This window comes from Saimiri boliviensis, chromosome 6 (genome assembly GCF_048565385.1).
Source record: "Saimiri boliviensis isolate mSaiBol1 chromosome 6, mSaiBol1.pri, whole genome shotgun sequence".
NCBI classification, from domain to species: domain Eukaryota; kingdom Metazoa; phylum Chordata; class Mammalia; order Primates; family Cebidae; genus Saimiri; species Saimiri boliviensis.
The window spans coordinates 88,581,298-88,600,260 of NC_133454.1; the positions used below are offsets into that span (position 1 = coordinate 88,581,298).

At 43.7% G+C, this 18,963-nt stretch overlaps 1 protein-coding gene across 5 annotated transcripts; it reads right to left on the minus strand.

The window, feature by feature from the left end:
• Positions 1–794: 794 nt before the first annotated feature.
• E2F8 (E2F transcription factor 8) lies at positions 795–17,259 on the minus strand. Of its 5 annotated transcripts, none has more exons than XM_074401219.1 (13): positions 17,097–17,259; positions 15,698–15,821; positions 13,598–13,876; positions 13,082–13,238; positions 10,786–11,100; positions 10,399–10,560; positions 8,615–8,752; positions 6,995–7,198; positions 6,613–6,700; positions 5,815–6,349; positions 2,442–2,574; positions 1,931–2,325; positions 795–1,550 (listed from the first exon to the last, which is right to left on the minus strand). In XM_074401219.1, exons 2-13 carry the CDS (start codon positions 15,710–15,712, stop codon positions 1,368–1,370), a joined length of 2,604 nt encoding a protein of 867 aa, XP_074257320.1. In that variant the 5' UTR covers positions 15,713–15,821; positions 17,097–17,259; the 3' UTR covers positions 795–1,367. The 5 variants fall into 5 exon arrangements, with proteins under 5 accessions (XP_074257320.1, XP_074257322.1, XP_074257321.1 ...); XM_074401221.1 differs by lacking the exon at positions 17,097–17,259 and adding an exon at positions 16,435–16,765; XM_074401220.1 differs by lacking the exon at positions 17,097–17,259 and adding an exon at positions 16,435–16,765 and having other exon boundaries at positions 15,698–16,344.
• Positions 17,260–18,963: the final 1,704 nt, after the last annotated feature.

Below are 18,963 nucleotides of genomic sequence, written 5' to 3' on the forward strand. Positions count from 1 at the left end.
CCTACTAGAGCTGCCAGGCATGTCTCTGGAAGTAAATGGGCAATGGATAACGAGGTCCAATACACGAGTACTTGCATACCATCAGTGTGACCACAGACTTGGGGCTTTAATCCCTGCAAGCCTCAGTCGCAGCTCATAGGTATGATACATTTAAAGTGTGTAACTGTGTCTACATAGAGTAAACATGTAGGAAATAGATATTATGATGCTCCTTTAAGATCCTGGCCAGGGAAGGCACTTGTCAATTCTCAAGGTGCAATTCATCCCATAACAAGGGGATCAAAAAGATGCACACTGGACACATTAGAACTCATCCCTTCTCTTGGAGTTCCTGGGGGTTTGGTGCAGTAGTTTTCCGGGAATGGAGGACATTAGAATCCTTCCTGCTGTTTTCCCATCCCTGGAGCTGAGCCATCCAAGAAGTATGTTAAGAGGGCTGGTACAGACACACCTCTGGCTAAAGTAAGAAGCGTGGGACAGATGCTGGTCACGCCAGGGCCCGTAGGCGCCTGCCTTTCATTTCTAATCTCCTGGAGTGTGGTAGGAAGCACACAGGACCTAGCTGGGTGTCCTTGGCCGAGCAACAGCCTCTCCAAAGCCAATTTTACTTCTGCAAAAGTGGAGCAATCTCAAGGGTCAAAATAGGGGACAAAATGTAGAAACATTCTATAAACTTGGCATATTTAAGGGAACCCAGGGTGGATACTCTTTACCAAGAATTTGCCTCTGTGATTAGGTCAATTTTAATTTTCTCCCAACAGTGTCCTAACAGGCCAAATGAAAATGTTAACTACATTTCAGAAAAGTTTTAATTTGAACAACTTGTGATTAAAAATACATTTTATAAATAATTTTTCATAGACTTGATTGAGGATTGTTGCAAACTTTACAAAAAGATACACTGCAACAGCAGATTAAAGAAATTACAAAAAATATAGCTATACCCCTATTTAAAAATACAATATTATACATCACACAGCATTTTCTTTGTGCAAAATGTTTAAGGGAATGCTGTGTTAGGCATGTCAAACATATTGACTCAGAGGGAAGTAAACTTTAATATAGTTACTTTGCGTAATAGTATAGTCACAGCTAAAATAATGGATTGTTTTCCCCCTGGAAGTTATTATACCTTAGAATTCAACATTTTACTTTTATTTTGTAGGATTGAAAGCTAAATTGAGCTTTATACAAATATATGTGTGTGTGTGTATATATATGTACGAAAACAAGTATCTGCTTTCACATTGAGCAAATCCCCAACGGATTTACAGTATTTTCAGAGAATGTGCTTTCCAAATCAGTCTGTGTATATTTTCTCTATTAAACAACTCTTTAGAAAATTAAACTAAGCCAACATCTGTTGATTAATGGACATCCTCTGTTGAGACTTCCAGTTTTCGCTGTGGGACAAAGAGAGTTCCTAAGGAGGTCTTATTAGCACCATTAAAATCCATGCAGGATGAGCTGGTTGGCTTGGTAGGTCCACCTGGGGTACGGAAGAAACTTTCGGCCACTAATTGTGACCCTTTGGGTGTCACAGGAATAGGCTGATTGGAAAGAGAAGAATTGGACAAAAAAAGTCAATCACACACAGATGCATAGTCCTACCACACTTGGAAGGCTGGACTGGATGGATGGATTACACATTGGGAAACTGGTGTATCTTGAAATTGGCGAGGGAAGCTTTGACGCATTTTACATTCTCAATTATTTTTGTTAGGGAGAGACAAAAATCTCATGATAACCCAAGAATATGAGTGCCCTGGACACTCTTCCTGGGTTCTGGAAGAAAGGTAGGCCTTCAATCTCCTCACTCTCCCATCCTTTCCCTCTCTAAAGAGGGAAAGCATAAGCGAGTCTCTTATGACACAGATACTTGGGGCTTAATAACTCCAGGAAAAAATAAATTAAGTAGAAAGCCTCTCACCTGTTGTGCCCCTGTCACAGCAATGGATTGTCCATTTGGCTGGCTCTGGCCTGGGATTGGTGAGTCATAGTTGGTGGCCCTTCCTTGCTGAGTGCCTGCATTTTCTGGTACGACATTAACAGCCTCTATTCTTGGAGACACAGGAATGAGTCCAGGCCCAGGGCTGGCAGACATCTGCACACTGGGTGAGATGAGTCCCAAGTGCTGCAGGGTGAAGTTTACAACGGCTGAGCTTGGGTTCTGGATGGGAATGGGGTGGCTTGAAGTGAGAGCCGGGCTGTTCCCGACAGGTACGGCTGCCACGGAAGTTGGTGAGACCATTAGCTTCAAAGGTGTTACATGAAAAGAGGGAAAATTAACAGCAGTGAGTTCAGATGATGTCACTGGAATAACACCTGGAAAGAAAAGGGGGAAGATATCTTAAAAGCACAGGCATTTATCCAAGAAGTTGACAAGGCTTAAGTGAACTTGAGACTGGCCCACGTCTGGTTAGTGTTTTATGTGCACTCACCTGCAATTGGGGAGCTGTAAATCCTGTGGTTTGGGGAAAGAGCACCTGAGTTTTCTTTACTAGACAAAATGGACTCTGTCCCCAGGGATGAGCACTGGGTGAGAGGGATTAGGTATCCTGATGGGAACAAGGTCTAGAAAACAAGGAGGAAGGGTTAATTTTACACACAAATACAGGGAGGAAAATGGCCACGTGCCTCTTTCAGGACTAATACCCCTTGATGGTTGCCACGTTGGACCAAAGCCTGCACAGATATGGGCTGTAGGCAGGCTGGCCACCCAGTTCCTAGAGGACAATACCCTCCCACCCTTCCCAATGCTTGCCCTGAATAATATAGAACATCTGTTTCTTAAATGCCACCTGTGATCTTAGGACACGTCTGGATGCTGGCACTGACCTTGCTTAGGGGTAAGGATTCACCTAGCACACCACCCTCACACTGATAACCTAACTCCTGCTATTGGACTCCTTGGTATGATGTAGTACTAATTGATTGTTCTTGAACTATACAGAATGGTATTTCCCAAAGGGCATCCTGAAGGACCCTAGGTCCACGGGGTGTAAAAAGGCATTACCTGATTTTTGTCAAATATAATTGGGAAATGCTGAATTAAACAAAGTCAAATGGTGTCTTTATCAGAGGACTTCCAAGGGACTTTAATGGTGGTCTGCATTAAAAATCTCCAAGTGGGGCATGCAGCAGGTAGCATTTCCCAAACTATATGGCAACTTTATTTTCAGTAGGTGATTAAGGAGAACTAATATTTAAAGGAAACACTTTTAAACGATGTTGATTTAGCAAAAGGGGGATACACTATGGGCCATGGGCCAATTCCCACTCCCTACCTGTTTTGATAAATAAAGTTTTACTGGAACACAACCATACTCATTCATTTATGTACTGTCTATAGCTGCGTTCCTGCTATAATGGCAGAGTTGAATAGGTGCAACAGAGTCCCTATGGCCCTAAAACCCAAAAAATGTCTACTAGCTGGCTCTTTAAAGAAAGTCTGCTAACGAAAGATTTCTTTCAAGTACTGCATGCTCTAATGATAATCAGCAGTCTTAAAATATGCAAAGTACACCAGAGTTAAAAATTACGAATGAGAGAACTGATTAATTCATATTAGAGATGCACACGTCATTGAGCAAAAGTTTTAGGCAATAAGGTTATACTGCAAATAGAAAAGGCCCAAGGGTAGGGCTGCAGGTACCTCCCAGATGCCTGTTAGATCACTGTTCTTTACTAAACAAAACATTTACATGGTGGCTGAATTGCATGAAAAGTCTGCTTTAGCCTTACCATGAGTGGGACTGGTAAAAGCTAAAAACTGCTCTTATATCTTCCTTTAGACCTTTCTTTTCTCCATTGTCAAAACGAAAGTTTAATTTAGTTGTTAATATGTCTTTTCCTTGGGAACTAAGGAATTCAGAATCTACAAAGCTGAAAATATATCACAAGCTTTTAATTTGTGATCTCAGCACTTTGGGAGGCCAAGAAGGGCAGATTGTTGAGTTCAGGAGTTTGAGACCAGCCTGGGCAACATGGCGAAACCCCATCTCCACAAAAAAATTAAAAACTAGCCGGGCATGGGAGCAAACCTATAGTCTAAGCTACTTGGCAGACTAAGGTGGGAGGATCACTTAAGCTTTGGAGGTCGAGGCTGAAGTGAATTAAAATCATGCCACTGTACTCCATTCTGGGTGACAGAGTAAGACCCTGTCTCAAAAGAAGAATGAAATGGTTAAAGTTGCAGATATGTAAAAAAGCTGGAGTACATGGAAAATGTATACACTGAAAACTCTAATCCTGAATAACCATGTAGGCAACAGGAGATTATTACTAAATCATTCCCATTCGCCAAAAGAGATTATGGAACTCCAGAAAATTGAATCAAACAAAGCCTTTTGATTTCCCCCTTAGCATATACATTAAATACAAAATGATACTATGTAACATAATAGATGTTTTGAATGGTTACCATGAGGCCATCCTCAGGGAAGATTTGACAAACTCTAAGACTTCCCCTTTAATAACAATAACAGATAATAACACCTTTCAGCTGATACCACGTCTTAAAAGGATCAAACCCCTTTGTTTATATCATCATGGAATAAATTCACTTAACCCCACAAAAACTGTAATATGGCCACAGGCAAGTATCCAAAGCAATTGTCACCAAAGGCAGATGCTGGGTTAGATCTGATCCAGAGCACAGTGCTTTATACCCAGTAGGTAGGTGATGAGGAAAAACAAGACAGAGAGAAGTAAAATAGAATGCATTAACCAGCAGAGGCAAAATGTGAGATTAACTTTTTTTTTTTTTTTTTGAGATGGGAGTCTCGCTCTGTCACCCAGGCTAGAATGCAGTGGTGTGATCTCAGCTCACTGCAACCTCCTCCTCTTGGGTTCAAGTGATTCTACTGGCTTAGCCTCCCAAGTAGCTGGGATTACAGGTGCATGCCACCGCACCCGGCTAATTTTTGTATTTTTAGTAGAGATGGGGTTTTACCATGTTGGTCAGGCTGGTCTTGAACTCCCAGCCTCGTGATTCTCCCATCTCAGCCTCCCCAAGTGCTGGGATTACAGGCGTGAGCCACCGCACCTGGCTGAGATTAACTTTTACTTGCACAGTAAGTGGTATTTATTGGATGATACAGTAATGTCTTTCACATATAATTGTCCTAAGGGAGAAAAATGAGATGCTGTATGTAAAAGTTACTGATACCTAGTATGCCTAATATGTGGGTAGGCATCCAATAAATGTTAATTCCGTCCTGAACTAACCACCACCTAGAAAAATTTATCTAGCGTGTCAACATCTCTAGAAACCAATACATGAATTATATCTAAAATTTGCCAAGATCAGTTTGATTTTTCTATGTACACAAAATATAAATTTTGATTTAAATTTTAGGTAGAAAGTAAAAACGGAGCAATTTATCTTCTAGGCAACAGATATCAGTTACATGACATCAAGCAAACATTAGGTAATGACTCAGAAAGCAGGAGTTACAGGAACCCTATGCATCCATCCATTCATCTGGGGTTACGTCTGCTTGTAAATTATTTAAGACTTTCATGACAGGTGTTTGCATTCCAGTGTGTGATGGAGAAATGCACTTAAGGACAACCACCCATGGTACTTTAAAAAGGCAGCAAATAATCCCTTCTTCCAAAGGTTAAAAATGTCCCTGCCGTCATCCCAGTCAGGGGATTAGCTGTTAAGGGCCTCATTTGGATTATGGGATGCTAAGAAACAGTTCCTTGTCTTCTGAGAGAATGTTCTTTGGTAAATTTCACAAGCCACCAATCTTTCTGTAATAGACTTGGGAATTCCTAATGCTTTGTGCAGTTCAAGGCTGTACTTACTGCGGAGACATCTTCAAGTCCTCTTAGGTCCTCTTTAAATTTCTTTTTGGAAGCACTGTCCTCGAGCATGCTTGCCCTCTTTGAGCTTCTTTCTCCAGCCAGCTCCCTGTTTCGGCTCTTGGCCCCCTGCCTCTCTGGTGCTGGCAGCAAGCTTCCAGGCCTGGTAGAGGCACTGGCCTTTGAGGTATCATTGGCTGCTTTCTCAGTGGTGGTATCTGTGGAGTCTTTTGATCCAGTAGCCTTAGAAGAGTGGGTGGAGTGGACCGGTGGGCTCAGGCCTTGGGGTGGCATCACACTTTGGTGGGCTTGAGCAGGCTGCAGGTAGATAGCATAGGATGGGCCTGAAGGGGCCTGAGGTAGGATCAGGGGCACTGCTGATGACAATGGGCTGGGGATCAGGGGAACCACTCCCAGGGGCTGCATGAGGGATGGTGCTGTCAGCTCCATCTCAGCATTCACCGGGGTGTCCAGAGGGGCCACTGGTTTGTATGACCCAGATCTTGCCAGCTGTACTTTCACTTTCTGTCTGGATTCACTAAAAGACAAGATTTAATACATGACACGATAGAGATACGTTAGATACATTTTCTCTGAGCTGTTCTATCACTTTAAGCCTCAGATTGAAGCCACGCTTTTGTGGAACATGCAGATAGTTTCTGTAATGAGTGAGTATGAGATACAGACAAGATTAGCTTTCCAGTTTTCAAGGCTAGTGCTTCTTCTTGTATAAAATAAGTAATCCTAATAATGTAATGTAAAAGTAATTCATCCTGTTATTAAAGAGCATTGCCAACCTACCTTGATTGCTCTTCTAACTGCATTTTACAAATAGCAGCGAGCTGAGCCATTTTACTTGGGAAGGGTGCAGAATTCTGAAAACTCTCAGCTGGTAAAACAGAAAGGAAGAGAGCATTGGTCAAAGCTAAAGAATAAATTGTTCGTACAGGTGAAACCTCACCGAAGTCAACGGAACAGAAAGTGTGTACCCCCCCAACCCAAAGTTGCATAGGAATTAATGAACCCCACAAATTACTTTTTATCCTTTAATTTATACATTAGTTAGGCTTCAAGAGGGCTTCTGTATATAGATATTAAAGTAATTCTCTGACAACGATTTTAAGGATCAAGTAAGCAAAAAACAAATAAGATAAAAGGTTCCCCGACATTTCTGAAAACAGACCTTTGCTGGTCTTGATAGGGCTACTGGGAGCAGAATTTATCTTTCTCCGATCACTTTCTATGCTCTTTACCAATTTGATAAGAGATGGGTGTCGAGTAAAGTTCGGTTTCCCACGTGTGGAAAACAGGTTTTTGGCACAGTTCTCTTTTGAAGACCGACTCGCCTCCAAATCAGAGGAAATGAAAGGGATCACAGGGCTGGAGCCTGAAACAGAAACACGTCTGTGTGTTAAAACCTCGCGGCTCAGTTTTGTTTTGGGATATGAAATAAAACAATTTTAGGAATAGAAGTGGCAACAGTTACAGAGCACTGACCATGGGCCTGACACTGTTCTAAGAGCTTTAAAGAGAAAGTCTTGTTTATCTTAATAAATGAATTTTGAGACACAATATTTCCTATTTAGCATTTTAGAAACTGCACTATGTCTTATAAGCAGTGTGTGCTAGAGTGTAGCGCTTAGTGATTTTTCTTTCTTAGTGATATAGAAAGAACTGTGTATCTTACAGTCAGTGGAGTCTTAGATCTGATGAAATATGGGTGACTTCACAGCTCCACGAGGTAACTCCTTCCTCAAGAAATATGGTCCCATGTCAGTGATGAACACTCTGACCCACAGAGACATTAACCACTGGGTCAAGGTCTCTCAGCTGGGAGCATGTGGGTCTGGGATATGAATCTGGTCAATATGGCCCCAGAACTTTCACTCCAAATTCCTGCACCAAAGGACCTCTCTCTGAGATTATGCTAAAATCACAGTAATTCTACTGAGGTGCCATAGTTCTTCCCATTTTACCAGTGAGAAAACTAACCCTCAAAGATGTAACTTGCCTCAGGCCACAAAGCCAGAGTGGCAGAGCTGGGATCAGAACCTAAGTTTCCCTTTGTCTCTGTGGCCCATATTCTTGTCATTTTCAATGATTCTGGGTGGGGATCTTTGGTAGAGTGCAAACTGTCAGCATCACAGAGTTAAGATGAAGACTAGAAATATCTACTTTGATACCAGAGTAAGCTCATTTCATATTCTCAATGGGCAAAGGTTCTGTTGCGGTCTCTGAGCTGCACAGCAGCAATAGTGTCTTATGCTTTGTGGTGCTTTCAACTTGCCGAGTCCTTTCACATACAGATTCTACTTCTCTAACACAGGGTAAGAGGTGGTTATGGATGTTGGTTTGCTGATGGAGCCAGTAGCCAAACTTTCTATATTGCCATTTGTCTTGAATCATCTTTTCAATCATTTATATATCTTTTCCATGTGAGGCTATGGGTAGGAAGGGGAAGGGAAAATATCTCCCAATGTACATGAATTCAAAATAATAAAGGAGGATAAAGAAAAGGTGGTACATAAACACCATGGAATACTATGCAGCCACAAAAAGGAATGAAATCATGTCCTCTGCAGGGACATGGATGGAGCTGGAAGCCATTATCCTCAGCAAACTAACACAGGAACAGAAAACCGAAACACCACCTGTTCTCACTCATAAGTGGGAGTTGAGGAATGAGAACAGGGATACAGGGAAGGGAACCACACACACTGGAAATTAAAAATTAAACACACACACACACACACACACACACACACAAATAATAAAGCAAAGGATGAAATAAAAAAATACACACCACTGGTATTTGGGCTTATTTCTGGGCCTGTCCATTTAAAAGCTGGTTTTCGGCCTCTTTCCTCTGTAACATGAACTTTCTTGATAAGATCCAGGCTACTCAGAACATTAGCTATATCATACAACCTCCTAATTTTTGCTGGAAAAAAAAAGTGTATATATCACTTAATGGAATAATGAAAGATCAAAGAATTTTCCTTCAGAAGGACCTCATATATATTCTAGGAGCTGTCTTAACCATCAATGTCAGACATAGAAACATCTGCCTCCTTTTAAGTTCTTCTAGTGATACAGCTTTAATTACGATAAAAAAGTTTTAAATATTTAAGACTCAGTTACTGCTAGTACTCAATTTCGAAATGACAATAGCATATGTTGACAAAGGAAAAATGACTTGATGAGATCACCCTATCTAAAACTGTGTTACAGATTTTTTTCAAAAATAAAAAGTCACCACTCCTGGGTATCTTCTAATGAGGATTCAGAAGAATTTTATGAACAGAGAAAAGTATCAGTGACAAATGTCTTGCTTTTCTGCTTGCAATAGCTTATAGCAAAATTTATTTAATATCACAACCTGGAAAATTCTCTACCCCATCAACATGTGTAATTTTTAAATACTGTCTTTATGTAATACGTAAAACATAGATCTATGAATTTGACAAATCTCACATAACTTAAAGAGTTTTGTTACAAAAAGTCTGTTTTTACTGCCATCTTGATAGTAGAAATTACAGATCGAGTCCCGTTCTTCCTAGCCATACCAGAAGGTTCCGAGTGCCCTGGGGATTCAGTAACTTACACATCTGCAGTTCCTGGAATAGTTTTCAAGGCCATGACTAACCAGTGAAACAGAGCTGAAAACTGGTGACTCAGAAAGGGAGGTAACCGCTCAGTAGTGTCAGGACGAATTATAGATCTCCCAAGCCAAGTGCCCCTCCCCATCCGCTGAGCACTTCTTTCCACACCCTTCCTGCAAAATCTGGTGTAATGGTGAGGGCGTAGCTCTTTGTTAGGAACCCAATCTACAGTTCCTTCCCAATTTTGAGCAGGTTACCTAGCTAGAACCATTCTTTCAAAATTTTCTGGGTAAAATTTTATGAGTTATCTATTTATTTATTTATTTATGTTTTGAGATGGAGTCTCACTTGCTCTGTCACCCAGGCTGGAGTACAGTGGCACAATCTTGGCTCACTGCAACCTCTGCCTCCTGGGTTCAAGTGATTCTCCTGCCTCAGCCTCCTGAGTAGCTGGGACTACAGGCAAATGCCACCATGCCTGGCTAATTTTTTGTGTATTTTTAGTAGAGACGGGGTTTCACCATGTTAGCCAGGATTGTCTCAATCTTCTGACCTTGTGATCTACTCACCTCGGCCTCTCAAAGTGCTGGGATTACAGGAGTGAGCTACTCCGCCCAGGAAAGTTATTTATATACCCTCTATATCAGCATGAGTGGAAGGAGACCTGGGGTCCAGACCCACTTTACAATTTACTCCTCATTTAGAGCTTACCCAGAAAAGACTCTCCTAGTGTTCACTTTTAATGAGAACAATGTTACAATATCAAATGAAGCAATGTGTCAAATAAGAGTAGTGACACTATGTATCATAATAAATTAGCTAAATCAGTATTATCGTGGCTTCTGGGGAGAAGTGAAGATATAAAAACATAATTAGAGCAGATCTGTTTATGCCCCTGTGTTTCCTGATTTGGAAATGAGTTTATGACTGGGAGTTTATTGTTTTAAGAATAGGTTCAAAAATCCCTGGCAGTCACGACACTTACTTTTAAACTTGCTTTTATCCAAATCTTCCACATGGTCCTCCCCAATTAAAATCTTGGCAGCAACTTCTAGGCTTACTATCTGAGGCGTTGACACCAAAAACAGCATCACAAATTTCTGGCTCATTACCCTTAAAGACTTGTCTTTGCGGCTGTTTACAGAAGCTTTAGAGAAGGATGAGGATTAGAGAATTAAAATTCATAAAGGGACAAGTGACTTCTAAAGTAACAAGGCTAAAAATACCACCACCTGATCATACAGCTGACAACTGCGGCATTTGAACACTAAAGGCAGCAGCAGTAGCTTTAGAGCTGTGTTCTCCACAGAGCATTTTCTTTAGACAGAGGAGAAATATCACACAGCCTGGGTTTTTCACTACCGTGTCTCACCTGCCCGAAATTCCACTCCAGGGAGTTCCACAAAACACATGTCTGGGTGTCCATTTGGGCCAGTGTTTGATTTGATGATATGATCCTCTATACTGTAACTCTTAATAAAATCAAACTCTTGTTCATATTCCTTCTTTTTGATCATCATAATCTGCTCGGCGTACTTATTCTCCTCCCCGACGCTCTTCAGGGTGCCGAGGGTTTTGTTGAGATTGTGTCGCCCGTGCCAAGTGTACCTGTTTTTGGCGAGGCGGCTCACCATATGTAAACTCTCTAGGACGTTCACGATATCGTAAATGCGTCGACGTTCAACATCTACAAAGAACATGCAATTGTGTGTTACAGATTTTTGTGACATGTTTAGAACTGAATAGCTTTTTCTTCCATGGTTTATTAGTCAGTACGTCCTGGATAATATAAGTTTCCTAACTGTAAGTGCACATACTGAACAGATACTGTGAAGGTGAGAAAGACATGTCCTTGCTTTCAAAGGGTACAAATAACATGAATTAAAAAGGCAACATTTAATGAGGGCCTAAGATGCGCTACACAGCTTGAGGAAGTTTTCACCCTAAACTTGTGAAGTAGGTATTATGATCTGCACTTTAAGGATGAGGAAATAGAGGCTCAGACCAGCTATAAACAGCTCACTCTGAAAGAGCTAGCAAGTAGCAAACCAAATCTTTAAAACTCTACATCTCACACTTTCCAACCCGTGTCTTGTAATTACCCTTCTAATACGCACAAACACATACACACATCTAAAATGGTCATATGATAGAAACAAAATGCTGAGATTTCAGAAAGGTACAAAAACCATGATGTAGTTTTTAAAAACTCACATAAAAATAAAATACCCCTTTTTGGGTCTAATTTTGCTTACTTTCTATTATTGCTTACTAGCTATCATTAACAAAGTGATATTAGTAATTCTGTGACTCCCATATACCTATTTAAATTGGGTTTTCAATATTCTGTAATGTAGAATTCTCTTTATTCAAGAAACTTAATTTCAATTTAAATATTTGATGAGATTGGCTTTTCTGGAGAAGTGCTCTATAAAACACTATTTAATAAGGGTGCATCCTTCTGACATCTTGCTGTTCCTGGAAACTGCCAGATATGCACTTGCTTTGTACTGGCTGTTCCTTCTGCCTGGAACCCTTCTCCCTGATGTCCTCACAGCTCACTGCCTTGCTTCTTTCAAGTCTTAGCTCAGATGTCACCTTTTCAACGAAGTCTGATCTGACCACTTACGGCAAAGCAGCTTTCCAGCACTCCTGACCCCTTGATGCGGATCTACAATTTATTTTTTCCACTGTATTACTTTCTAGCATGCATTATCTTTACTTACTTCCTATATCCTTTACTCAGTATCTACTGCCCCACGGGAATATAGGCTCTAAGAGAGAAGAGATTTTGCCCTTTTTGTTTATGGATGTATCCCAGGCTCCTTCAACATTGCCTGGCACATAGTAGTAGGTAATTAATAGATATTTGCTGAATTAAAAGGTACATCCTACCCAGCTACCATTAAGCATGTATGAAGACTAGATGAATCTAAACGGCATATTCTTAAAATGTGAAATGAAGTTGATATTTACAAACGTGTTAGAAGGGCAACTTTTCTTCACGGGGTGATCGCTTCGTATTAGAATGTATTATCTTGCACAGCACATCTCTTCACAGATTTAGATTAAGATACCCACATGACTCCAAAGGTACCCCAAATTTGCCACAGGCCCCTTTTTAGCTCCAAATAGATTCAGGTTTTTGAATAGAGAAGTAAAAAGGGACAGGAGGAATAACTTGTGCCCAACACAAAACATTCCGAAAACTAGTCCTCGGAACAGCGCTGAAGGTCCAGGAGCGCGTAGTTCCCGTTCCCACTCACAGAAGCTGATCCTCAGCATCAACTAGGAAGGTAACCATTCATCCTGATTCTTCAAGAACAGCAAGGGAAAGCAATGAAGCAAAAGTTCACAGTTGTAACTGTGTGAAACAAGTCGTAAGACAATGTTGCCTTTCTTTAAGGCATCAGCCATAACTGCAGTAAGAAGCAACCTCCATTGTAACTTTTCTGCCTCTAAGGTTGGCTGAAAATCGCAACTATTTGTCTTCATTCTTAAACTGGAAGAGGGCTTTAGAGATTGACAATTTCAGCGTGGTCTTATTTGTGTCTTTTGCAAACACTGGCTCCATGAGCACACTGGCTAGATGAGGTGGGTCTGAAGGAGTTCAGTCCATAAAGCCACTTTAATTATTAACTCTTTCAGTGAGTTCTTTGCATACTTACTAAGTTCCTCTGCCACTTCATCGAGGCAGATGTCGTTATTCACAGCAGGGTTGGGATAATTAGGATATCGTGCTAAGAACTTATGGCACAATAATCCTAAACTTTTCTCTTTTCGACTTGGTTGGGATTTCTCGTACTCATCTCCAGATAAGTGTTCCTACAAAGGAAAAGGTAAACAATGTGTTATTCTAATCTAAAATAAAGTTTGACAGATTTATTAGGAGCATCTGTGCTCGATGACTAAAGCTTTAACAGCTGCAAAGTCTGGGTGGGAGAAAAGTTTGCGGGGAGACAGTACAAAATGCTTGGCAAACCTGAAGGGGAAGCCTGAAACGAAAATAATGCAAAGGTTTAGAATGCACAGTGCTGTATTTCTTGGGGTCCAAACCTTTCTGGTGCTCTGAAGGAAGTTAATAACAGCTTTTGGGTGGTGATGCTTTAAATTACTGGCACTTCTCCAACAGCTACACACCCCCAACAATTTCCCCAGTCTCCAACAGTCCTCTGAAAACCTACGTGTAAACAGTCTTTGGGTTCAGGTAATCCACTTCTGTTGTCAAACAACCCCCTTTTCTGATCTCTGTTGCGGATCTCAGGGCTCACAGCACTGATGAGCATTTTCAGGTTGGCTGTCGGTGTCCACGGCTCTCCCTGGGAGCCTTCCTTGGGCTTGGTGGGTGTGGTTAAAGGGCCAAAGTCAGGCTGGATCTCTGCCAACACGATATTTGCTGTGGTGGATTCTTTCAGAGGTGTTTTCATTAGTCCCCTTTTATGTGGCTCACAAAAGAGATTTTCCTGGTTTAAAAATGTAAATAATTAAATCCATAGTAAAACAGGATTTATCAAATAGCTTTGGACTCTAAAATTGTACACTGAATAGAATCATGCCAGTGAAAAAAATGTCTAATGAAATTGTAGAGCTGATGGAATTAATAACTGTATTCGGACAGTCATGTGATATGTATTGTCCATTAATAATTAAATTTTCCATTTTAAATTTTGCAATAAAGCATAAATGTTCACCACTGAAAAAACAACTTTAGTTAGGACTTATAATTTTAATTGTATTTGGAAATAGTTTTAGATTTAGAGAAGAGTAGCAAAGACAGTATAGTGTTCCCAAATGCCCTTCACTCAGCTTCCCCTAATTGGACTAACAATATTAAGTGATCTCAAACTCCTAGAAGTGACTTTTTTTACTCATGGCACTGTAATAAGTAAAGACCTCCAGGGCAGAAACTCTTATCCACCTAGCATAATGGCTGCATGCAGTGGGTGCTAAATAAAATACCACTGAAGCGCCAGAGAGTCAAGGAGACAAGGGTGAGCGTCAGATTTACCAGGAAAATCCAGAGTGCCCAACTGCAGGATTTCTGACCAGAAAAGTCTGTTCTTTGAACATCTACCCACCCTCACTTTACAGGTGGAGACAATTGGATCCAGAGAAGTAAAATTATTAGGTTAGTGCAAAAGTAATTGCGGTTTTTGGTATTGAAAGTAATGGCAAAAACAGCAATTATGTTTGCCCCAACCTAACAGCTACCTAAGATCACAAGGCCAGATCCTGGCAGAAGCAGGATAGCCACTGAGACAAAGGGTAAATCAACAACAGTTCATAAATAAGGCGAATGGAGACTATGTTCTTTCCAGTTTTAGACACCAGGGACTTCACACACTAACTCCTATGTTTATCTATTTCAAAGAAAATGCTTGGAAAAGCAATAAGTAAAATAATAGGCAGACCAAATAACTTTAAGAACATGGATTAATGGGACTATTTAACATATTGTGATATGGGACTATTTAACATATTGTGATATCTTGGGTTTATCAAGCGCTTTTCCATTTGTATGTTCATAGAAACCTGCATTCCCATCTTGCAGAAGAAAAGATGCAGGCTGAGAGGTCACACAGGACTGGAATCCAGATATTCTCACTCCAAGTATGGTGCTCTTACAAGGAAGTCAGTGTGGAGGACTCAACAGGAGCTCCTTGCCAGCATGTGTATCGGAGATGTGCTGATCTCAGAATAGGGTTTTTCTTTGTCTCAGATTATCAGAAGCAATAGTAATTCTCTTATTTGACTAACATCTAAAACTATTAGGAAATGTACATGTAAGTTCACTTTTTTTAAACCTATCAGTAGTTGGACACTCCCCACAGATGACTCTTTTGTAATTTTACAAAATGTTTGCCCCATAAACAGAGAATTTTGCAGCCCCCATAGTTAAAGAAGCTGCCAATCTGGTAAGAAAAAAAAAAAAAAGATATTAAAAAGAATTTTAGACTCCAATCTTGTCAAATGCCCTTTCTGAATTCCAGTTGTTCAAGAATCCTCAGAAATGCTGTAATGAAACTAACTAAAGTCTTATTATTCTTAAAAATAACTTTTCTTGTTTATATCTTTGAGACAGCTACTAAATCATTAAAAACTAGAAAGATTGTAAAGGGGCAAACCGACCCCTCTTCAAAAATTCAAGTTTCACTTTTTCCAGGTTTTCACAGAGGCTAACCAAGGATGTGGCATTAATAAGATATATTGGATAGGGAAAAATTATGAATCACGATGATACTGCATTTAAAACTGCAATGATGAATATTGAAGTTATAAAGTACCTTTTCATTCTCCATTCTGTAAATTTCTCATACATTTAGAGTTTAAAAAGGAAAAATCTGGAGTTCCTCCCCAAATCCCGATGTTTCAAGTAGTCCAATCAATTGTACTAAAAGTTTTAATATCCTTAAAGAAAAAAGGAAATAGGAAAAGTTAGAGAAAAACAAGAACCAAAAGATCTGTGGAAAATTCCTTCACGGACAACAGGCTGCGGAAACAAAAGACTAACGAAAAATGACAAAATAGATTTACATTTTATTCTCGACAAGAGATCACCCCACCGGGGGGAGAACGCCAACGAATGCTAGTATCCTTCAGCAAAATGGATCGGCTGTCCTAAGACGTCAAGCAACCCACAGAATTTCCAGTGACAGCCCTCTCCCATCTGTAGAAAAGGCGGGCCATTCTCCGGCCCCCAGCAAACAGACTGTAGCAAGCACCCACCTGTTCGCAGATCAGGGCTCCGGACTGAGCGCACGAGCCCAGGTCTCGGCTGAGCGCACGCGACACCAGGTATCTGGCTACAAGTCTGCATCTAGATGCCCGGATTTCTCCCCTTAAACGCACGTGCACAGGCTCAGCAGTAAAGTCGTGGGAGGTGGCTTGACAGGAAACTTCCAAATTCAGTCCCAAAGCTCTAAGCATACAGCTGGGCATTTAAAGAGACCTTTATACTTAAGATTTATTTTTTTTTAAATTTAATAAAGGGAGTTCCTTAAAGATACAAAGCGCTACGTACTCGCATTCGGGCGGCCAGTTCACACCACGATGTTAGACTCAACCATGGAAGGCTGCATTTGCCCAACGAGGAAAGCAGGTACAGTCCGCCGGCCGCCGCTCTCTCCTTGCACTTCCCCTCCTTTCAGTCAAAGGCCCCTCCCCCAGGCCCTGTCCGCCAGCCGCCGGTCCGACAGTTCCCGGACAGCATCACCGTGGTTTCCAGGACAACGATTCCCGACCAATCAGAGGGCCGGCCGCGGGCCTGCGATTGGCCGATGACGCTAGGGGCGGGGCCGGACCTTCCGCCTTCGATTTAAAAATTTGGCGCGGAAAGTCGGGCAGGGCAGGCGCCTCCCCTTAGCTGCGCGGGGACTGAGCGCGGGCAAACCCGCGGCCGGAACCACTGCATCCCCGCCCCTCCCCCTCGCTCGCCCCCGCCCCTCTGCGCGGGAGCTCAGCTCCTCCCTCACGGCCCCCGGCGGAGCGGGAGGCGGGAAACGGCCACCGCCGCGGCCGTCGCCAGCCGCCGGATCCCGCTCCCGGTGCCGTGCCGCGCCGCCCGGGCGCTGCGCCCCTCTGCGTCCCGCCGACCTGTCAGTCCACCTCCTGGCCGGGGCCGGCGGGGGCTGAGCCGGGACTCCTCAGCACCGCCGCCCCGCTCGGGCCCGGGAGCCCGCGTACCTGGCAGTCAGTCCGTCTCTCCGCCGCGCCGAGGTGGGTGCCGGAGACCGACGCCGGGACCGGGACTGGCGGGCCGGCTGGCGGACAGAGGGAGCGTGACCGTCCAGGAGCAGCCGAGCCCCCGATTTGAAATTAACCCGCTCCCGGCGCGAGCCGATCCCGCGGGCGGGGAGGGCCGCTCCCCTCCCCCAAGCCCGCTCGCCCCGGCCCCGGCCCCCGCGCGCCAATCCGCGCCTCCAGACCGCGGCCGCCGGCGAATCGGTGCAGGCGCCGCCCTCCGCTCCCGCCTCTGCGGCTGAGTTGGGGGAAAAGTTCGGCAACTTTTTTTCCTTTTTTTTTTTTCCCCCCATACACCCGCTCCCCTTGCTCAAAGTTGGGGAATAAAATTTGGCTCGCCCGGGGCTCGCGGGGCTGGGCCGCTGGCGCCCCCGGAGTCCCCGCTTGGGGCCATCCCACCCCAGCCCGGCCCCAGGCCGGCTCACCTGCCCTCGGACTCCAGCCCGACCTCCCCGCTTGCACCCCGACATGCATGACTGTGCTGCCCACTGTCTGCCCAGTGCCTTGCAGACATTGGTGTGAGGAGGGAGAAGCTTGGCTCCTGGCGCCCCATCTCCACGGGCGCGGGGCCTTGGCCCCGCGGTGAGAACTCAGGTGTAGGAGGAAGAGGAGGAAGGCGGAAAACCCGCCAAGCCTGTCCCCGCCGTCTTTCCTCTCGGTCTCCCACCCGCTCCTCCCTTTCTCTTCCCTGTTGTCTTTCCCTCTTTTTCCGGTCTCCGAGCCTCGGGCAGCTTCAGCCGGGTTCCCTGTTCCTAGAGGAACAGCAGGGTCGGGAGACACTTCGATCCTCCGCCCTCACTTTGCAGATCGGGACCTCGGCTGCACCTGGATCACTTGTGCCCGCGTTGGCTCCCTTCGCTCTCCTCTGCCTTAGACTTTTCCGCCGACGGGTGCTGAGTGTGGCCCAACTGCGCCGAGATCTGGGCGCCGGTCTCTCGATCTGGACTCGGTTTGGCTCTTCCTCCTCTGTAATTGCGCGTCTTTAGGCTCCAGCAGGGCCCGGGGCCACGCTCCCCAACTCCCACCACTAACTTGGGGATCAGTCACTCTCCCCATTGCTGACTAGCAGGGTGAGGCATTCTTATTTTCTGCGGAACGCGGTGAGGGTGGGCATGCTGTGATACTGAGGCTGGGTCGCAGCACAGCAGCTGCCAGTCATAGGGCCAGGGGTCTCCGTGGCGAACGAAGGCACACCTCCCCGCAGAACGCGACTGCAGGCTTGCAGGGTGGTCGCCCTGGATAGCTGGCGCCATCGTTTCCCTGTCCCCACTTCGTTGCCAACAGAGGTGCAGGTCTTGCTCAAGAAGGCACTTTGACCTGAAAGCGGGCTTTTCAGATACTGCGCAAAAGGGGCAGTTGGCAGATTTAAAATAAAGCAGGGGTCACTACACAGGGTTCCACTGTTGCTAGCGCTGAGCACCTGGTTCTTACTAAGCCCCGGTACTCCTTTTTTGGAGCAAAGCAGGGTTCGAATATATCAGCAAAAAGTGGGGAGGTGGTGCTTCTGCTTTAGCCACTAGCTGTTGGCCAGATTATCATCTCCCCCAACCCCCTAAACAGTCAGTGCTCCTAAGAGTGCATAGGTTCAGCTATGCCCAAATGTATCCGAAGTAACTACAGCTCCGGAGTCTTGCCGGCCATGAGTCCCCTTTAAAGTTCTTTAGAGGCAGTCTGTCTCATGCACTTGTGTTCAGAGATAGTGGCTAATTCGTTCAAATCTGTGATCTACAGGACCATTCATGCTGCAGATTTCTGAGTGACAAGTACCTGTAAGGCACATCTTGCAGGGATCAACCACCTCTGGTGACAC